The following is a 14,837-nucleotide window of genomic DNA, read 5'->3' on the forward strand; positions in this document are numbered from 1 at the left end:
CTACCACCCCTAGTGATTTCTGATCCCACTCACTTTGGGCACTCTAGTCAATACAAACTGTAACAGTGTAGAGCATCTTCAAACATGAACAATCATGCTTCTCAGTGAAAGAAATAATAATAGTAATTAGAACAAAAGAAAAAAAAAACGCTCTTGCTAGCTGTACCACACTCCTCCAGTGCCACAGCCAAACTGCAACAGCAGACACCATCGAGTGGCATAGTCCCTGAAACCCAGGACAGCCAGGCAAACTCCCATGCCACCTATTTAAGTGAAGTGATTCCACAAGGACAGATTTACCCACCTACGTTCAGTTTTTAAAATTTTTAGCCTCATCTCAAAAGAAATGAGCGTGGCTGAGCTTCTGGCTAAGATGTTAAGTCAGAGACGCTTCTAGGAAAGGGACAGTTTAAACACTGCCTCGACACGGACACAGGGGAACTAAGGAAAAGTCTTATATATTTTCACTGGGCAGTAACAACCAAAAGGACTGCCTAAATAAAGATAGGTCCTTTCTGGTACAGTCTTTTGAATTGTCTGGGGAGCATGTGAGAGATGAACACAACCCTAAGCGTTGCGTATCTCTTTCTCTGGATATCCTGCCAGTGTTGCTGGGGCTGTGCTAAACTCCCTTCCCCATGCGAATGTGTAGCGCTTGAGCCTACAGATCTCAGCTGTCAAACAACCTTATTTGCTCAGGTATTCACAAAAGCCCAAATTTAAAATGACTCTTCTGTGATGTTATCATCTTTGGCTCATCAATGAAGCAAGAAAATATTTTCTTTAAATTCCTTCTTTAACATCAGATGACACCTTTTTCATTATTGTCATATATTCTCTGAAATCACACAAGCATAGCAAAACAACATACACAGGAAGCTGCAATCCCAACTAAAGCAGCATTCCAATTACTGAGCATGTCAATGCAGATAAATGAGCACTTTACAACTACACAGTTCAGCTCAAAATAAGTCCGTCTTCTCTTCCACTCTTCAGGTCCGTATTAGGTGATCAATCCAACGTGAACATGAGGAAATACAAAACTACAGCTTACTATGTCAGTGTGTCCCATGGTAAAAGCCTCCCTTTTCTTTTTCCCTTGCTGCCTCAGACTTTGTGTGTTGCTGGCCCTCTTTGGACTCCAAAGAGTCATCACGCCACTAAGACACAAGCGTTCCCATATCCCTGGAGAAATGTGTAATTCACAGTACCAGTCAGATACGTTTGACCACCGCCAGGTTTTGGCAGCGAGCCCAGCCCAATTTTAGGATCTTTTATTTGTCGTATCTCAAAAGTGTCTTCTCCACCCCCAAACTGCCCTGTAACAGAAGTTAAGAAGCAGAAAGGGCTAGAACTGTTTCCAGTATTTCTGTATTAGAAGGGTGGCATACGTGCACCAGGAATGAGCATGAATGAATTAAAAGAGGTGACAGGACAACAGTGTCCATTGCAGCAGGTGCTTCTACATGGTAATGGGACAAGCATGACCTCATTAACCCTTCCATTGAATTTACGTTACTGTTTTTCTTTTTTAACAGAATGCCACTCGCTGTGAAATCTGGACACACGCCGCCCTGCTACAGCGGTGGCTTGGATCACACGTGAGTCTGCGCTGCCCTAAAAAAGCCTCTGTTCCCATCTCTAATGTGGTGCTGGAATGGTTAGTATAATTCAGTTTTTTCCACTGCAATCCACAATCTGATCGGTTGGCAGGTCACACTGGCACTCCTACCTGAGGTATTTTAGCGCTAATGATTGGTTCCTGTAAGACTATTCTATAACAGAACACAGGAAGAGCAGTTCAAAAAAACACAGCTGTGGAAAGAAACAATCATACAAACAGCCCGCGGCAGGGCTCACCAGCCTTTTCTTTCCAGTGGATGCAAGCACGCTTTTCACAGGCAGGAGCAGTCTTCGCACGGGTGGGTTTGTTTGGGTTTCCCCCCCGCCACCCAGATTAACCCCCACTGTAGAAGAAAGATAACCTTTCTTATCATCCAAAATGAAGCCCTCTGCATCCTGGGGCAGGTTGTTTTACGAATTCAGGTGTCTTGCCAGAGTGGGACGAATCCAACAAGAGATGGAATGCCCTCTTCACAGAAGAAATGGCTAGCAGGATGGTTGCCCCAGGAAAGAAAAAAAAGGAGTGAGGAAAAGGAGGAGGAGGAAAATGAGAAATTGGTGCCTAACACGTATGCAGAAAAAGCAGCCTGAAGTTGGGACTTTTCCCCTTCATCTTGCCTAACCACTCCCTGCCAGCCCAGCTCCTTTCCACCCTTCCCTGACACAACCCTACGGACTCAGAAGACCTAAGGGAACCTCAGTTTAACTCCCCCCCGAGTCCTAACTGAAGTGCCCTCTGCCATCCCTTCCACAACCTGTACAAGCCTTACACAGCAACTAGAGGGACGTCAGCACCGCAGTGAAAGGCATGACAAATCAGGGGGGCACAGCGACACTGTAAGCATTCCACCTGTGCCAAGGAAATTGTTTGGAAGGGTAACTTCATGTTTGGATTGTAACCACTTTTTCCCTGAGCTCCGCTGGAGGGCTCCGGGCAGCAATAACATAGGAAAAAGCACCACCATCTACCTTGATGAGTCCCCTCTTCTCTTGTGCTGCTTTCCAACAGCGAGACCAGAGCCACCAACAGCAAAAGTGTCAGCAGTCCACCTAAACATTTCTAACCTGACCTGGGGCTTGGTTTTGTGCTACATGATGCTACCGCACTGCAGCACCAATTAGTTACGGGGATTCTTCGTTACTGGTCTCTGTCCTTAAAACGCATTAAGTAAGCCTCTCCTACCCACCTGCAATGGAAGCTCTGAAGGAGCTTTCTCAAAAATAACCCTGACCAGGCTTCGCTTTCAGCATGACCACCTCCTGTATGCTGTACTCTGAGGGAAGAGGCACTAAGCATTGGTCATTTGCTTGCTTACTTGCTGTAGCAAAGTCAGGGGGCCGTAAAGCTGGTGTTTCAGCAGTGAGGCAGGAAAAACCAGAACCCTCCATAGTCCTTGACACAGTTTTATAAAGGAACACTTGAGTAGGCAGATCAGTTGTTAAAGCACTGTGCACACGACAGTGTATGTAAAAATGAAAGAATCCACACAGTGTCTCTATGGTCAGATAGTATGTCTTCCAACTGCTGTAACCGTGTTGGGAAAAGCACTTTTACAAGACTTGACCCTCCATATAAGACAACAAAATCCAAAAGCTAATTCCATCCATTATCTTGAGTCTAACTCCAGGGTGCTTTTTATAAATGTCAGAGGTAGCACCTTCAAAGGACTGGGGATGTGAAATCCATGCTGACAACTGTGCCGCTACCCAATACAAAACCTCCCCAGCTCCAAAGAGCTACTACCTACACCACCACGAAAGGGAACTCTGCTAGACCTAGGCAGGCCACAAGCTGCGACAGCAGTAGCGGATCTGAACTTTTTGGCTTTGAAGGGCGTACTCCTCCATAGCTGCTCGGCAACAGCTCTCCATCGGAGAGGAAACCGCTTTTCTCACTGGCCAGTCGGAATCCCTCCATCCACGACCCACCTGCCTATACACAGACGCCTGGGAGATCTGCGATTCCGACTGGCTCGGTAGGACAAAAACAATGACAGGACAAAGTCTCCCATGGTATCAGCGCTAATTCCCAGGCAGGAGGAGGCTGCTGACTCTTCTAACCGAACATCTCCACATATTTGTACTTTACAATTCCCCAAGAAGGCGAGAGAAACTAGCCTATTTAGGTACCATTTCTACCAGCAAAATGAGATGTCAGTTTTCACTCTAGCATCTCGGTCTCCATTTTTAATCAGTCCCAGCGTCTTCCCCAAAGGGATAATCTCCACATCCCAGTGGCACATGGAACATTTTTAAACATACAGCTCGCTTGCTTTAGTGTGGGCTGCACAAATCAAACCTGAAAGGGCCCCAAGAGGGGAGAGAGAGGGGAGGGAGGAGGGGCAGAAGGAAAGGGAAGGTCTGAGGCTAAACCAGTCCTGTTCTTTTTATATCCGAATTATGTAAACGAGAGAAGTGTTGAGAGAAATTTTAATTCACTAATCATCTCTCAGGCTGATTAGTAGCAGTGTGCATGTGGGGGACAGGACACCCAGTAAACTGACCCTGGCAATGATCAGGAAACCCAAAGGCTTAGGTCTTGCACCCAGGGGCAAGCGCAGTGACAGAGAAGCATGCTTGCATTCCTAAATATATAAATATATATATATATCCACAAGGAAGAAGAAAATTAAAGTAAATGATATTTAAAAAAAAAAACAAACCAAACCAAACAAACAAACCAAAAGAAAAAAAAAAAAAAGGCTGGCTTGTCAGGGGTTGGGGACGAGAAGGCTCTGGTGTGTGTACTTACATAGAGGTCAGCACCGTAAAATCCGTCCTGGTAAACCACACTGCAGAAAATCCACACAAAAACAAAAAAACAAAAAACAAAAAACAAAAGAACAGAAAACACATTCCGGTTATTGAGGACGGCAGCATGCACATGCGTTTTACACAGGCAGGTGATGTATGAATCCACAACCTGGGCTTTTGGCAGGAGCGAATCAGCGAGAGAATGTGTGTGTGCGCACGCACGCTAGACGGCTCCAAGTCATCTTCCATGGCATGCAAAGGGGAAGGGGCGGGCAGAGGGGGAGACAGTATGCGAAGGAGAGAGGGAGGGGAACCACCATCTTGTACAATAAAAATAGGCTCAAAAAGATCTGATGTCCTGAAGAAGAGAAACAAGGGTTTAGAAACCTCCGCTCTGCTTATTCTCCTGGAACGATTTTAGTTACCCCCCTAAACATATGGAAACATTGGCTTCCTGAAGTGGGCTTGTGAAATCGAGAGGCCCCTCAGCAGGCATCCCACAGGGGCCGGAGTCACCTATGTCAGCAGCACGTTTCAGAGGGTTGTGTATGATTACGTATTTCGAGCTCCACAGGGCTGCGTGACTTTGTTTCAGACATCCATACATCACCTGCTTTTACCCTGCACATTAGACATGCGATAAGATTTGGCTGATCACACAAGCATGCAAAGTATTATTATTCAGCATCTTAAAGAACCAATGCAACACCTCAGGAAAACAAGTCAATCAATTCTGATCAAAGTAAACACAGAGAAATGTAATTAAAAAGAAAAAACCAAAAATACCCACAATGCATTGCTTTCACAAGCAGAGATAATGAGCTAAAAAGGTTAGGTGACTGGTCCAAGGTCCGAGAATTGAAAGGTGCAGTGGGAGTCCCTGGTAGTAACGACCTATTCCATAGCAGAGAGGAGCAACTGGAAGGGTTTCCATGGGATGGTGCTTTTTCTGCTTTAAGCCATAGTTTTCTTTCTCTCAGAACTTCAAGCAGGAAAACTGTTAAATCGGAGCCTGGGGTTCTGAAGCAGCCACTCTTACCAGAGCACTCACTAACGTAGGACTACGCAGCTCGCTTTGGGGACAGGGGTCGGGGAAGGATGAGGAAGGAAGAGAGGGGAAGCCTCCCACCCGTTCGAGTTCAAACTCGTGTGCTTCATACCGAGGAATTTCCTCCTGCTTTGTCCTCTGAATAGCTCCACACAGACTCGCTCAAGGCTTTAAAAAGCATCAGCCCCGCCATCTGCAATGTTCATGGATCTGATGTGCATGACTTACCAGTAGCATTAAGGAAAAAGGAGGTATGGAACACTAGCTTTTCTTTCGATTATCGTTTTTAACTCATCAGATGGAATGTGAAATGATGCCAAGAGCCTGCCACCCTCAGACACCAACCTATTGTAAGGCACGCACACACACAAAAAAAGCCCAGCAGATCTTGCCAAAATTCTGCATGCTATTACCAAAAAATGAATTTAAAAAAAAAAAAAATCCGTTGCAGTGTTAGCTACCGCTTGAATCATTTAGTCTTGCTGTCTTCCCCAGGAAAAGTACACTCCATTCCCAATGGACAAAGTTACTACAGTCTCCAAGAGCGCTGGGAGCAGATATGAAGATAGAGACCCTTGTTAGAGGAAGAGGGGAGCCACTTCAGCAGGAAGAAGCAGGCCATAAGATCATGTTTGTTGAAGCTGAATTTTTACAACCGCATAACAGAGAATTTGTCTCCTGGGGCAGTGACTTACATTGCTGGGTTCTCTATCTAGGACCAGGAGTGTTTTAGCAGTGATACTCCACCTGCTCCTGCAGGAAAGGCAAACGCATGACAGAGGAAGTGACTGTTGGTTTACGAACAGGTTAGCAGTTTTAACAGTTATTCCGAACACAATCAGTCCTGTTCAGAGTATAAGCATTACCACATTGGATCAGGTCACTTAGAATCCTGTCAGCAAGAGATGCTAGCATCAGCTCTCCAGAGAAAACTGCAAGGAACACTAATGACAGGTAAGAGTAAGGCTTCCTGGGTCCAAACAACCAAGCACTCGTGAATCCTCCGTCTCTCCTTCAGTTAGGTCTTGACTGACACCGACTGCCAGGGCTGAAATTTAGCAAGGTTTATTTATATGCTAGAAAATCCGTCTTTGTGATTCTTAATGCTAGCAAAAACTGAGAGAATTCCTTCATCTGAGAATCACAGAGAACATTCTGGTTATGTAGACTGACCAGAAGCACGTAACAGCCCAGCAGCCCATCAAATCTCAGCGGCATCTGCAAAAAGCCCACTAGCTGAGCTAAAACACATCCATGAGAATCCACCAACAGTTGACTTTGTTGTAAAAGGAACCAAAAAAACCACTCTAAACCCCCAAAGCTCCCTACTGCCTTTTATCTAGTCCAACTTTTATCCACTCTTGGCTTCGAGTCAGTGAATCCTCTATATATTTACACACCTAGACTACATTATTCTTTACCATGGCAGGCCTACTCTTCATATAGGTACTTAATGACCATGAACAAGTCAGTGCCTAACCTATAGTTTCAGAAATAAAACTGATCAAGCTTATTTCAAGAGTTTTGCAGTAGGTAAGCTTTTTCCAGACTGACTTAATTCTTACAGCTTTTGGTCTGAAGTATAATTTGTCAGCATTCTTGTTTAGAAAGCATGGCCACTACAAATCAGGACAATATTCCAGCACAGGTTTTACTCCTGCTATATATGAGAGGTTATAATGCCTCCTTACTTCTACTGAATGCCACCTCGGTTGTAAATTGAAGGTTGCATTTGTATTCTGAGGGCAGGTTCAGGTGACTATGTAACGTTCTTTCCAATGGTCTGAGCAATTGCTTTATAAGGTATGAATAGCCTTCCCTGGATAAATGTCCATGTCCGTATGTGTGTACATTCCACATATGCATTAGTAAATCGCGGTTGGAGTTCTTGAAATAAATGTTATAACTATTAAGAACAATATGATTCTTTCCTCTAGAGTATCTAGTGCTAGACACTGCCAAAAGCTTACTCTAACCTGAATGGCCCTCAGCTCTGATGCAGTATGGCAATTCCAACAAGCTTTTATTAATTTGCATTCTGTATTTGTTGAATTCGGCTAAGCTCTCAAAAGCAGTGATGCAGTTTTGTAACTTAAACACCACTGAGGTTTGCGAAAACCATTTCCTTCTAGCAGGTTTGAGTTAACCTGCAGCTTACTTTACACTGTCGTCTTCCACATTACTCACTATGTCTTGACCACTTGTATTGCTGACTGATCTTACAGAGTTATCTCTCCGCTGGCCAGGAAGAAAGCAGATGATGCAGGGTACAGTGTTGGGAATGTGTGCCTGCCCCGACTCCATGGAGGTCAACAGTGCCCAGATGGAGCAGTGGCTGTCCTCCAGGGTACTGCAACATGGAACTGAATAGCACATTTTGTATTATTCCTCGAGGAATCAAATTCCCTTGCAGAGATTCAGACTAAGATGACAATAAGCACCAGAATTAGTTAATTACATCCCAGTCCTTGGGACTAGGGACAGTTCTGGGCCATTTGTGAACCTTCCTTATTTACTGCTGCCCTGCAAATATTTATTGGGTAGTAAGCTGCTCGTGAAGACATGACATCAGTCAGCAGGGTCAGACAAACTCAACGTAATGTAAGTAAACACAGTCACGAGACAGTATTTGGAAGGGATAATCATTGGAGCCTGGCCCATATTCCAAAGGGAAATAAACCTTTACTATGGGACTCTGGCTGGATTTATATCAGACAAGCCTAGAGTCCCTCCCAGCGCGGGACAGCCTCGTGACAGCCTCTTGCTAAGAATGCTCCAGTCGTTACTGCCAAGGATGAAGCACATATCTCCCCTCCCTGGTGCAAGTATTTCATATTCTGCTAGACAGCAGCACTTAGCTCAGCTTTGCTTCTCTGCTTCTCTGTGCACTGTTTGTGGTGCACTTCCTAATAAAATCGGACTGGGTCATTTTTAGAACACCACACAGACATGTTGCAGGTCAGAGGCTATGGTTAGAGGCTGCAGAACATGAACTAGGAGCAGTGGCAAAAAGAGATGGATCTGGAAACCCAGAAGAAACACTCTGTTCAGAAGGCCAACGTGTTCAGACAAGAGGTTTCTTTTAAAGTCTTCTGGTGAATTAAATATAAACATTACCAGATTTGCCAGAGAGCAAAGGTAGACAGATACACAACCACTGCAGCTTGCTTCCTTGAGCGCTACTTTAAATATTTATCTGGACTCTAAAATGAAAGGGCCACAGTAGCTCTCGTCACTTAATCTGCTACAGAAGGTGTTGCAAGCTTATCCAGCATATCAGGCCAGCTCCTTGCACTGATGTGTGTGGCTTCTACCTCTGTTTTTAATAAAAGATTTATAATTAATTTTCTTCCCTTTTGGGGCTAGTCTAAAGGAAAAAAGGGTCAGTCCACATGTCTGTGTTGGAGGATTCGTTCCTACTCCTATTCTTACTGAGAACGTTGCCTGGAAAATACAGCAAGGAAAATTCCAGAGACAGGCAATATGAATAAAGCATCCTCAAAATCAGAATAAAAAAAAGACAGTTTGGAAGGGATTTGCTGATTTATCTGTTGTTCCATCACATTAAAACAAACAAACAAAAACCCAAAACAAAACTCACATACAAACTTAGTTCCATGTACTTTTAAACAGCAGCACACTCTTCTGTAACAGCATCTGTTCCACTGCATTACTAGTCAAAAGCCAGAGGGTAAAGAATCCATTCACCGTTGCTTCATACAACAGAAGAACACTGCACTTTCGTTCTCCTTATATCCCAAACACTCCCAGCTTTAAATTAATGGACTTGATTAATCTTTGTTTTAAACCTTTTTAAACTGTCTCCAACAAAGAAAGCAAATCCATTGTGGGTAACTGGCTCTTCTGTGTCCTACTGCCAGATGGTGAGGCATGAAGGTAATGGATAATATTCCTCATTCCTGGGTATGAAAACACAAATGGAGTGCAAAGAGCAGAACCTTTTCAGAAATTTTAGACCTTCTCTTTGCGTCCTTCTCAGCAGCACTGTAGCATACTGGGACAATGGATGACAAATATGATGTAAACAAATTGAGAAATTATGAGAAGGAACCCATCAGCGCTTTAAGCTGTTGCAAGTGCTGAAAATCGTTTCAGTCAAGAACCTACGTGGAAGAATTTAGGTTTGCCCCCACTGGATGCCATCGTGTGCAGAATGCTCTGGCACTAGCAATATCCTGACTCTCACCATCCAGACAATCTTAGTTATTTTTTGGTTAACCGATTAGCTATTTGACACGGTTGTGCAGAGCACTCTGCTCTCATGACCAGTGCTTACCCTGGGTAGGCAGGGATGGCTGTGGGAGGTACCGCCCGGACTGCCCCATACACTGTCCTTCCTCGGCCCCTCAGATGGGCTCCCCGAAATGCGGCTGCTGTGGTGGCGGCAGTTGGATAGGGGAAGCCTGGAACTGTAAAGACAGACAAGGCGGAGGGTGAAAAGGATCCGAGCTCCTGCCCAGAGAACAACCATCTGCTTCAAACAAAGTGACACAATAGCTCCACAGCGGTGGGACGTTTTGCATCAGTCCTGCAGAGGGGCATGCTTATAACCCAGCAAGCATCCAACATACTTCCTGCTACACCATGGCCTTTGGGGGAAAAGGGGTTGCAGAGAGGTTTGGCATGCAAGAGGTTAATGCTTTGGCATGCCTCACCCATCACAAACAGGGTACAAATCCCCCCGCCTTTTGACACCGCCATGCAGTCTGGTTAGAGTCTGAGAAGCGCAGAGAGTTACTATCAATACAGCAGGCGGCTCTTCCAAAACTGCAGAGGCTCTTTAAAATAATTTGTCAAGAGGCCCTTAAAGTCAACCAACTTACATCAGTCTCTTCCCTCCTTTCCCCTCCCACTCTTTGCCACCCAATCCTCTGTATGTTCATTTTAAAGCCTGAAAGACAAGATAGCCCATATAACAGCAGCAGAAATTTCCCCATAAAGTGCCAGTTTACTGAGAGCCCACCTTCATTTAACAAGTGTGACCAATAACTGGCTCCACGTACAGTGAGGCCTGCTTTATTACGCTTTATGCTCGAGTAAACTGGCTCGTGATGAAATGATGTAAAACCTCAGAGGCATCTGCAAACCCGTAATAAACAGATACCGAGAGGGAAGGAGTCCCAGGGCGTAAACCCAACCCAGCGTGCGTCCAGGTGCATGCCACTAGGGCCCTGCAGATTGGCGGTTTAGCAGCTTGTATAATATGTACTTTAGGGATTTGTTTGGTTGGTTTCTTTGATTTCAAAAGGGGGAGGGGGGCAAGGGAATGGTCTATTCCTCACACACACCCTCCCCTTGTTCTGCAGCCTCCTCATCGCTCAGAAAGACCCAGGTGCCAGTACAGAAACACACTGGAGATGAACAAGTTACAGCCACTGCACAGTATACTTTGGCTTGAAGTAAACTCATTCCCAGCGAGACCCATCCTTTCAAGTATATATTATACAGACTGAAGAGAAGAAGGGTAACAGGTCATCGTTAACTCAAGCACAGTAATAATATGGGGCCAACGGGGGCTACTTACTGATTAAAGGAATGTAAGTGTTAATACCCCCCCTTCCTGACAGGGGCACTGCGGCGTCATTGCCCAGCGAGACATCTGCTTGAAAGCTGGACGCTAATTTAATTTTAAAAAGAATAAAAAAAACAAAAAAAAAAAAACAAACAAACGTAAAAAGGTTATAAAGAAACAGCAGATTGAGAACATAAACAAACACCACTGCAGTTAAATGGCAGAAGTGGAAGTGTCTACTTAAGCTCTACCTGCATATAACTCAGGGCCGTACACCGCTCCAACCACAGGACTCAACTTCCAACCTGAAACAACAAAGACCGCAGTGAATGCCAAAATCTACACCAAGAGAAGGAGCGGGCAGCGTGGGTAGGGGGAACAGTCTCTTGCATGCGCCCCAGCTTCACATGCACAGCTTTTTCCAATTTCTGCTTCACCTCAGTCCCCCTTGGTGTAGATGGAGGCCAACTGCCTTTTGCTAATGTCAAGTTCTAGGTACAGGTCACTGTATCGGAGGGAACAGCAAAACATCAGCTGATCCGCAGCACGGCAGAGGTGCCGCTGAGGGAACGCCAACTACCTTATATGCATATTCGCCACGAGCACTGTGCGACCCTGTGTTCTCTGCATGAACCTTGCTGTCAGCTCCTCCAGCTCCTCTGTGCTTTCACCGGGAACGCTGCAGATCAGAAACCTCTCTAAAGCCACCAGCCCAGGCTGTCATCCCGGGCAAGCCAATTTCTAGCCTTAAATTCTCAAAACACCCTTCTGTCTCATTTGCTAGAGATCTGTGAAAAAGCAACAGTGTCTGAATTTCCTCATTAACTCAATTACACAACTGTGGTGCAGAAAAGCAATTCGGTCTCTTCATCTCACATTTTCTCCTCTCTGTTATTTTAGTATTTCCTGTCTTCTTTACGCTGCTTTTCAGGCGAAAGCCTTCCCCGAGAATTGATTTTAACATTATCTGGGTAATTGGCAAGAACTGCAAATCATCAACACAAAAATGACAAGAATATAGTACTTAAAGATGTCATAGCTGGAGTATGAAGAGGAACACATTTCCAGTGAGATCTAGAAACCTGTCTGTCCTCACCCACCTTTCTATCGGGGGAGAGAAGAGGTGTAAAGCTAACAACATGAACTGGGCTGGCTTCCACAAAGCTTTCCTTTCAGGAAAGATCTCAGCTGTTCAGCTAGCAATCACACAGGTATTTTTATTTAAATAAATCCATACCCTCCCTCTGTCTTGAAGCCCTGATGCACCTACTGCCCTTTAACACCTCTAACCAGCCTAGAAACTGTATGAGCAGCCTTGTGAACTGCAGCCCACCAACACCATCCCTTCCTCTGCTGGCAGAGTACCAACGAGCGATGCAACGCACGCTCCTCTGCGAGACTGGGCACGCTGCTGCTGCGCTGCCCACCCTGACGGCAAAATCCTCACGTGAGCGGTGGCAACGAGGGACGGGATCAACCCTCAAATTTAATAAAAGTTGTACAACCACTCATCAGTATGCCTCAAGCCTGGCCTAATACTAAGTACCTTTGTGTACCTTTAAAGCTGGATTTAAACCCCTGGCTGCAAAGCAAAATATTCCTGCCCATTATCGGGGTTTTACAAGTAAGCCAAGTTTTGTTACCAAATAGTCATACGCATTTTCCGCCCTTGTTTTCAGGACAACATAACACGGCTGCGTTGCCTTCTGCTACAGAATTCTCCTGGTTCCTTTCAGACACCGAGACTCAGAATCGCAGCCTTTCTGCCTGGCCCTGTTTCCCCAGTTTCGTAGCCAAAATGAGATTTACTTGCCAAGAGCCACGCAACAAGTCAGTAGCAAAGCCACAACTAAAATTCATATCTTCTGACTTCCGAGTCTTACGCTGTAATCAAAGTGGATTCTCACACTAGCAACTACCTATACGCAGCTTCCTGCCTCGTTGAAGCTGTCTGGGAACATTTTCAGACCAAAAAGAACTTCTCTGCCCATTGCAGGACAAAGACTCAGACTCAAAATCACTATTGAAGCAGCATTCAGTTCTGTGGGGAGAAGAACGACTTTTTATGCTATATATACCTATGCAATAAAATTACTGCACAGACAGAACCACCAAGATGTCCCGATAAAACAGGATTCTTCATTACCAATACAACTTGGTCTTTCTCTATTCAGGCTCATTGGAAAATGACTGAACACAGGCAGTCTGTAACAAAAAGCGAGCAAACAAGCAGCGCAATGCCTCTGCTTTCCCGGCTGCTTGGGGACAGCCGTACTTTTACAGTTAGAACCTAAAACTGAGACGTATCCAATTACATCTCTTAAGCTATGCTTCTGCAGTCATATTTAGGTATCTACGCGATGGCAAGGAGACTCAGGAGTACAGCACATCCCAGTGCACAGCATCAGCTCGCAGCAGCGGTAGGCAACCCATGGGTCTTTGACTTCCTTACCCAGCTTGGCCATACTGGGCATGTCACTACTCCTCTCTGTTCCCACTTCTCCAGCTGTAAACCAGTATTCCTCCATAAACCCTTAAGGGGGTTTATACTGAAGAATAATGCTATGCATTAGGGTTTGTCGGGTTTTGTTGGTTTCTTTTGGGGGTTTTTCTGATCTTGAGGAGAGGTCATGACTTCTCCCTTTTATCTTTCTTCATCGTTAGTACGAACAGTCTCTCTTACCATTTGCGTACGGTGTGACCATCTTCTTATTGGTCATCACTCGCGCAGTGGCGTTGTTAACCTAGAAGTAAGAAAGGGGAGGGGGAGGAGAGGGAAGGAAGCACAGCATATTAGGGAAAACAGTGGAAAATTCTCAGCTACCACACACACACACACACACTATACTTCTCTGAGCAAAAAAAATTAAACAACTAATTTTACAAAAATGCAATCTTTAAATTACTTTTAACAGTTGCCATTTAAATATAGAAGTTACAGCTAAACATGGCACTTTAAAATTATGCATTAAACAAAAGGCCAACGAGAGTAAAGTGCAGATTCTCCACCGCCCTGCCACCCCTTGGCACGTGCGTATTTTCAGCTCACTGATCGAAAGGGCAAAACTCTGGAGGTTTTGTCCAGGTTCTGTTCGAGAGGCAACAATAATTTCTGCAGCTCAGGGCAGGGGAACTGAACCAGGTGATGCACAAGCTGACTTGTTTCTCCAGCTCACCACTGGGATCAGGGCCCGGCAGGTCGCTGGCAGGCATATTTATTAGATAGAAAAAGGCAGCTGGGAGTCCATCAGCTTTAGATTTGAACTCCCAAGGCTTGAGATTTCTGGAACGCCACCAAGCATTCGGACACTCTACGTTCACCCATTTCTTCCCCATCATTTTCAAATCTTTTTCCAGATTATTGTTTCCTTGCCACAAGTATTAGTGACCAAAAAGAAGAAATACACAGCAGCAGACCTGGGTCTTTATTGGATTTTATTGTGCCCTCCACCCTCTTTACAGAGCTCTGCATAGTTCCAAGCAGTTTGATTGCTCAAGCAAGTGGGGTGTTACCACAGAGATGGTGCCGATAAAGAAAAGATGGACCAGTTTGGAAGCCAAGTTACTGCAGCCCCGTGTCAGACAGCCTCAAAGTTCTTGCAAGGAGGGTGAAGTTTTTATACAACATCAATAATTTATCAAAACCCATGCCAAACAGGAATTGAGGCCAGGGTGAAGGGAAAAAAAAAAAAAAAAAAAAAGGATATCAAAGCTGCCTTGGGCTCTTGAGATTCATGGATGGTGAGAATACGCAGGGTAAGGAGTCTGGAGCTACATTTACTCTCGTTTCAGCCCCAAAACAATAGAAACATTACACATTTAAAAAGAAAGAATGGGAAACAACAATGATGAGACTGAGAGCATGCAGTTAAACACACA

General features: G+C 44.9%; 1 protein-coding gene across 18 annotated transcripts in view; it reads right to left on the reverse strand.

Moving 5' to 3' along the window:
* RBFOX2 (RNA binding fox-1 homolog 2) overlaps window positions 1–14,837 on the reverse strand; it is a 171,380-nt gene that overhangs the window by 11,793 nt on the left and 144,750 nt on the right. For 9 of the 18 annotated variants that reach the window (XM_075428512.1, XM_075428508.1, XM_075428507.1 and 6 more), the window contains 5 exons: window positions 13,642–13,702; window positions 11,210–11,263; window positions 10,971–11,063; window positions 9,723–9,855; window positions 4,376–4,415 (listed from right to left, as the gene is read on the reverse strand). In XM_075428512.1, the coding sequence (XP_075284627.1) occupies window positions 4,376–4,415; window positions 9,723–9,855; window positions 10,971–11,063; window positions 11,210–11,263; window positions 13,642–13,702 (381 nt within the window). Of the gene's footprint in view, window positions 1–1,732; window positions 1,776–1,985; window positions 2,110–4,375; window positions 4,416–6,120; window positions 6,179–9,722; window positions 9,856–10,269; window positions 10,338–10,970; window positions 11,064–11,209; window positions 11,264–13,641; window positions 13,703–14,837 lie in introns of those variants that run through there. The other 9 variants (XM_075428521.1, XM_075428513.1, XR_012764779.1 and 6 more) reach the window with 8 other exon arrangements.

Source organism: Opisthocomus hoazin, chromosome 8, assembly GCF_030867145.1.
Source record: "Opisthocomus hoazin isolate bOpiHoa1 chromosome 8, bOpiHoa1.hap1, whole genome shotgun sequence".
Lineage (NCBI taxonomy): Eukaryota > Metazoa > Chordata > Aves > Opisthocomiformes > Opisthocomidae > Opisthocomus > Opisthocomus hoazin.